The sequence below is a fragment of the Engraulis encrasicolus genome, chromosome 21 (assembly GCF_034702125.1).
Source record: "Engraulis encrasicolus isolate BLACKSEA-1 chromosome 21, IST_EnEncr_1.0, whole genome shotgun sequence".
Taxonomy (NCBI): domain Eukaryota; kingdom Metazoa; phylum Chordata; class Actinopteri; order Clupeiformes; family Engraulidae; genus Engraulis; species Engraulis encrasicolus.
The window spans coordinates 17803515-17810193 of record NC_085877.1 but is presented as its reverse complement, the minus strand read 5'-3'; the positions used below and the strand labels follow the sequence as shown (position 1 = coordinate 17810193).

Genomic DNA, 6679 nt, shown 5'->3' with positions numbered 1-6679 from the left:
CGGAATTAAAAACGGCTACACCAGAAGAGTTACACATTCAATCATCTTCGAAACACTAACCTAAATAAAAAGTGACCAAATGTTTTATGCGTCTGTTGACTTGCAGCTTGCAGGTAATGTACAGTACCGTAAACTAACTCACCATGGAAAGGCTGGCACAAACAGTAATATTCCGTACACGTAGAGTAAGCGTCACATAAATCACATGATATAAGCCAGCGGGTGGCAAGAGGGGACATTATGTGACAGGGGCGGCTGCTGTATTTACCATGTCGCTGAGCGTCTGTTCATCATCGATGGCCGCCAGTTGCTCACTGGTGAGGGGGGCGCTGGGGCCGGGAGCCGCCTGGGAGTCAGTGCCAGCCTCCATCTCCAGCTAAGACACACAGAGGCACAGACCAGGCATTAACACCAGAGACTCAAGCAATGACAGCAGCACATTTAGTATTGTATGCCAACTTTGGTATTAATTATGTTATTAATCACCCTGTTTTAATCATACAAAGCTGAGTTTAGACATTCAAAACAGCTGTGTAGTGGCGTATCACGCTAACATGTAAAATTGACTACTTGCCCATGGGGACCCAGGTTCAAATCTGGCCTGGCTGGGTCATTTTTTTTAACCCTATCCCACCTCTCTTCCACTTGTTTTCTGCTATGATCTTCACTGTTATATCATCACTAAAGGCATAACATCCTACAATATATATCATTATTTTGACTTTAAAGATATTTTAAAACACCTTAATGATATTATAGGGCCTACGTATATTGCACCACCCATACAGACGCAGACCAGAAATAACAAAAGAGATACAGCACTGCCAACATACATGTAGTGGGAATAACAGCAGATTTATGGAAGCACTGCATACACTGCCTGGACAAAAAAAAAAATGCCACCAAAAAAAGGTCACACTAATATGTTGTTGGACCGACTTTAGATTTGATCAAGGCACACATTTGCTGTGTCATTGCTTTGATAATTGTCAACAATGTCACAAGATTTATTTCTATCCAGTGTTGCATTCATTTTTCACCTAGATCTTCCATTAATTCTGGAAATAAACACCTAAAAAATGACAGGCCTAACTCTTCCTTTAAATACATATCTTTGTCTAACTAGATTTATTTGCCTGTGGTGCAACAAGTCAGAGCATTCCACTCTTAAATTGTATTTTGCAAATCTAGATGTGATGCATGCCTTCCTCTTCAGTCCTACATGGGTGTAGGTTTGAAGGACGCTATAGGGACATAACAATATTTGGGGAAGGTAAAATAGTCCCTATCAGTATTTACCATTTTATTTCTATTTCATTAAAATATTAATTTATCAACCTGTTTTTGTTAACCTCAGTCAAATTTTAGTAGAAATTTATTTTGTTTATAGAAGTTCCAGCAAGTATTCAGAGCTACGTCAAGGGTACTGCTGCGTCATTGGTAGCAGCAAGAGTGATGGCAATACAATTGCGTCCTGGTTGTGTGCAGTGGCTGAACGAAGCGGAGATGGGACAGGCATGTTATGTGCAGACAAACTTTGTCCATGAATATTGTTGTTACATAACTATTACAATGTACTGTACATAGCCTGATGCAATGCACTAGCATTGATGCTTTTGTTATTCACTTGAGCGTAAGAACTTAATGGCAATACTTCTCACCATGAAAACATGCCTAAACACTACTTTGAGGTGCAAAAGGAAAAGGCTCTACTGTAACATCTGTTTTTTTTTTAGGTGAAAAAGAGTTCATGCAGAGGTGTCAAAAGTAGGACTAAAAGTAAATTCACAGCACTAGCACATGATATTACACAACGGTTACATCATTTACTACTACATTTTACCTAATGAGGGAGGCAGAATGTGTTGTTACAGGTATACAGGTCTACTGGTTGCCCAGATAAGTTGCCTGTGTTGAAAGGAAACTGTGTTTCTTTTTTTACTTTTACTTTTGACACCACTAAGTTCATGCCATATTTGGGACAATTAACATCTTTATCATGTGTCCAAATATCTTTTGTAAGTTTTGCAGTTTTTTTTGTTTTGAAATTTAGGCCCAAGATGCTGTCAATCTACCTATCTATCTATCTATCTATCTATCTATCTATCTATCTATCTATCTATCTATCTATCTATCTATCTATCTATCTATCTATCTATCTATCTATCTATCTATCTATCTATCTATCTATCTATCTATCTATCTATCTATCTATCTATCTGTATGTCTACTAAAAAGCCATGCAAGCAGCCTAGGTTAATTTCTCTTATCTTTGTAGGGCAATATTTCCCTCCCTGAAATGAATCCATACTTTGACCATGCTTTGCTCTATCAAACCTAAACTCATTTTAAGAGAACACAAGGAAAATCTGGTGTAGACATTTTTCTCCCCATGTTCCCAAGACATAAATAGACATGACATTTTGTTTCTGAGCCCTGGCTATCACGCCATTAATCCAAGCATAAACACAAGAGCATGTTAGCTTGGCCCGGACTGAAACCTAAACTGCTCTCTCCCGTGATGGATTGATACTGCATCCAGAAAAGGAGTGATAACCCGCCTCACACACTGACTCAACTCACTTGTGTGATAGGAGGCTGAAAACAAATACCCAGGAGTCCAAAAATGAAAGAGATTTATGACGGCGTAAAAAAAAAAAAATCTGACAAAATTACCAAACATGTACACGACTGAAAGCCTCGCTGGGCTTGTTTGTTTTGCGTTTGTGTGTATTCACCAGGGAACACGGCTGCCCAGATATGGAGAGAAGTGAACAAGTGAAATGACGCAGACTATTAAAAAATAATAATAATTTAAGCTCTCATAAACCCCCTTTATGGTTCTCATTCACGGTTTTACAATGATTACTTATGTTTGCAGATGTTGCCACTTTGGTGGAATACAAAAAGACAGGTTACAAGTGTTCTGACAGACTGAGTTACAGTCAATGACAAGAAAAATGGATCCAAGCAGTGATGCTACAGTAGGCTACTTACCTGTGGTTAACAAAATGAACGGTCCCCTTTTTCTACGGTTAAGAATACCGAAAAATGTCTTGTAGTCCCTGAGAGTTCTGTGCAGTCCACTGGAGGAGCCCTGCACAAGCCCAAGTCCAGAGGAGTCCCTCTAAGTCCAGAGGAGTCCCTCTGAGTCCCTGCACCAGATGTGAAGCCCTCCAGCCTCCTCCTGTGTGTCTGGAGGGGAAGCAGTTGGTTCTTTGGGAGGCTGACAGATTCTCTCCTCTTCTGTTCTCTCCTCTCCCCTCCTCAGACCACACCTCTTGGGGCCTCGGTTGGAGGATGAGGATTCTTCCCCAAAGATGTGAAAAGGGCACAGTGCGAGGGAAGACCAGGAGAACAAAAAGAAGAAGAAGAGGAAGAAGAAGAAGAAGAAGAAGAAGAAGAAGAAGAAGAAGAAGAAGAAGAAGAAGAAGAAGAAGAAGAAGAAGAAGAAGAAGAAGAAGAAGAAGAAGAAGAAGAAGAAGAAGAAGAAGAAGAAGAGGGGGTGGGTGAGTAGGAGGAGGATGTGATGGAGGAAGAAGAGGAAAAGGAAGAGGAGGAGGTGGAGACAAGGAGGTGAGGAAGGGACTCTGAAAATCTAAACAACCCTTACTCTCATTGCTACTACTACTCCTTTATGGATATACTACTCCAAACAACGCTCCCCTTCTTGCTCTCCCTCCTCCTCATCCTTCTCACAGACCCCTCTGCTCTCTTTAAACAGCTATTCTCGCCCTCGCTGTTGTTTAACAGGGTCTCCTTCGCATCCCATGAAAATGTCTGGATGGGTACCATGTTTAGGATCAGCAAGCGAAGGGCTGTGCCCATGGAATATAGAACTAGTCATTTTAGGTCATGAAATAACGCATGTTGTTCACAGGGGAGAAGAAGTAGCAGAGGAAGAGAGAGAGAGAGAGAGAGAGAGAGAGAGAGAGAGAGAGAGAGAGAGAGAGAGAGAGAGAGAGAGAGAGAGAGAGAGAGAGAGAGAGAGAGAGGAAGAGAGAGAGAGAGAGAGCGAGAGATGGTTGTGTTGGTGGTGAAGAAAGAGGCAGAGGTAGAGAGAAAGTATGTGTGTGTGTGTGTGTGTGTGGGTGGTGGTGGGGGGGGCAGCCATATATCTACATAAATCAGACTCTGGGGCCCTGGGGCCCTGGTAACTCAGCCACACTTTACCCTCCTGTACGACAACCCAGCGAGTGTGTGTGTGTGTTTGTGTGTGTGTGTGTGTGAGAGAGAGAGAGAGAGAGAGAGAGAGAGAGAGAGAGAGAGAGAGAGAGAGAGAGAGAGAAAGAGAACGAGAGAGAGAGAGAGAGAGAGAGAGAGAGAGAGGTCTGTAGATAGAGAGGTCGGGGCACACAGGGAGAGCAGAGCAGGAGAACACGGCCTTATTAAGGCAAAAAGGGGGAGAGCTGTTGCCTAGCGCTGTTGCCATGTTTGCAGAGGCCAGGGCCATTCTCCTGCACTGTTTCCCCTCCGACAGAAAAACACGGTCATTAGGAGTAGAGACTGGGTCACTCTGAGACGCACACACACACACACACACACACACACACACACACACACACACACACACACACACACACACACACACACACACACACACACACACACACACACACACCAACATGTACACACTTCAAAAATAAAAACTCCCAGACTGTAATCTATAGGCCTCTGGTAGGCTGCGCGACAGGAATGGAGTAGCCTAATAGCTCCAATCAGTGGTGATCAAATGCCATTACCTCAGATTGAGCAAATTCATCTCTTTGCCAGCTTCGAAAGACCCACAGTGTAATCACTTGATAAGGAATTCAAATTAAAAGCGTACACAAACAGTTTGAGACAGTTTTAAATTGTAACAGGATTTCTTTAGTCTAAAGCAGATAGACAACTTAAAACATTCACGGGGATAGTAAATCAGTCAATGCAGTCTGTACTCTGCACTGACAAAGATGAATTTGCCACTCATGAATAGTTCTGTGACTCTTTGACGGAGATATGACGTAAGCATCCATGAACTTACAACTAAAACTATGCCCTCGCAAAAACAGATGACGAGAAAGAAATCTCTAAAATCTGACCCGGGCTGGGTGGGCAACACAACGAAGGCCCATGTTTGGAAGAGGAAAAATAAGCGACATCCATCTTTTGCCACAGTGGATTTTCCATGCACTCTCCCACTGTGTGCAGTGTTTGAGTTTACTAATAGAGATTTTAAAAGTAGAAGTGAAAAAAATCCTTCCACAGTTTCCTTCCAACACAGGTAACTGGACTGAGTAACTTGTCTACAGAACAGTAGGCCTACCCGTCTTACGATCAGTTGATTCTGCTGTGGTTGGATAAAATTTGTTTTTTTTTCCCCAATAGCAACAGTCCTCATTAGGTACAATGGAATAACTGGTGTAGCAGCTATGTAATGTAATGGGCTAGTGTTGAATTTACACCATGAGTTTACTTCCACTTTTATACTACTAAAAGTAACTACCTTTCTTCACTCAAGTGTCCTCAGTTCACTTGACACACAGAGTGTATCTTAAAATGCAACCTTGCCTCCTCCACTTGCGCTTGTCTCCTCGTCCCGCCTCCTGGCCCCTCCTCCGTGAAGAAAACGATAAAGTTTCCCAGCTGTCAGCCTAGCCACAACAACTTTTGAGGGACTGTTTTTCATTCACCATCCCAATTGCAAATGAGAAAAAGACTCTACAATTGAGCTTTTGCAAGATATTGAAATATAATGCTGTTGTCAGTGATGTCATCATGACGAGAAGCATGTGGAGGAGGCAAGGTCGCATATTAAGACGCACTCACAGTAAGTCAGTGGAACTCTAAAACACCACTAGACTTCAGAGATAATGACAGTGGGGATTTGTCGAGTTTGTAATTTGTCGGTGCCTTTGACACATAATGGCGTTGAAAAGCCAAATAAGGGGCTATTCCAGACAGGATAAGAGGTGGAAAGACACCAGACCCACTGCTTTTCATTACTGACTGGCAGACATGTTGTATCTCCACTTTCTGTAATATATTAAATGATTTTCTTAAAAACCACAATTTTCTAAATAAATAAACCTTTCAACAAAACTCATATAGGCTACTTATGGAAACTGAAAAATTGCACTGATATATACATACAGTATATACATAGGGGTGTATATATTTAACTAATCAAAATAAATTAGTTTATGAAAACGAATTAAAAGGTGGAGATGTGAGGTTTCTGCCCGACAGCAAGGTTATAATTATGGGCTTCTGTGAGGAACAGGAGTGAGAGTTGGCTGGATAGATGTTCTACCAGTGGTGCCAAACTCATTTCAGTTCAGGGGTCACATACAGCCTATTTGAACTCCAGTGGGCCGGACCAGTAACGCAAGCGTGAAATATCGAACATTTCTGCTTCATATCGGAATCAGATTGCTAGTCATCTGGAGATGGATGACAGCAGGTATATCAGAAGCATTGACTGTAAATGGCGAGCAAAAAAGCAAAACATTTTGTCAAGTATTGAAAACCTGAAATCTGAGACATCTGCAGCAACTTTGTATAGGGTTGGAGATTTACTTAATTTCTTTGACATGCTTAGTTTTTTTTCTCTTCAAGTCTGGGGCCAGATTGATCCATCTGACGAGCCGCATCCGGCCCCCAGGCCTTATGTTTGACACCCCTGTTCTACATTCCCTAA

The 6679-nt window shown here is 42.0% G+C and overlaps 1 protein-coding gene across 1 annotated transcript in view; it reads right to left on the bottom strand.

Annotated features, from left to right (window-relative positions):
• Window positions 1-3315, bottom strand: part of smtna (smoothelin a) — a 14775-nt gene extending 11460 nt beyond the window's left edge. Inside the window, exons 1-2 of the mRNA XM_063187068.1 lie at window positions 2998-3315; window positions 269-376 (exon numbers count right to left, since the gene is read on the bottom strand). Coding sequence (XP_063043138.1) covers window positions 269-370 — 102 coding nt within the window. The 5' untranslated portion in view covers window positions 371-376; window positions 2998-3315. The remainder of the gene's footprint in view (window positions 1-268; window positions 377-2997) is intronic.
• Window positions 3316-6679: the final 3364 nt, after the last annotated feature.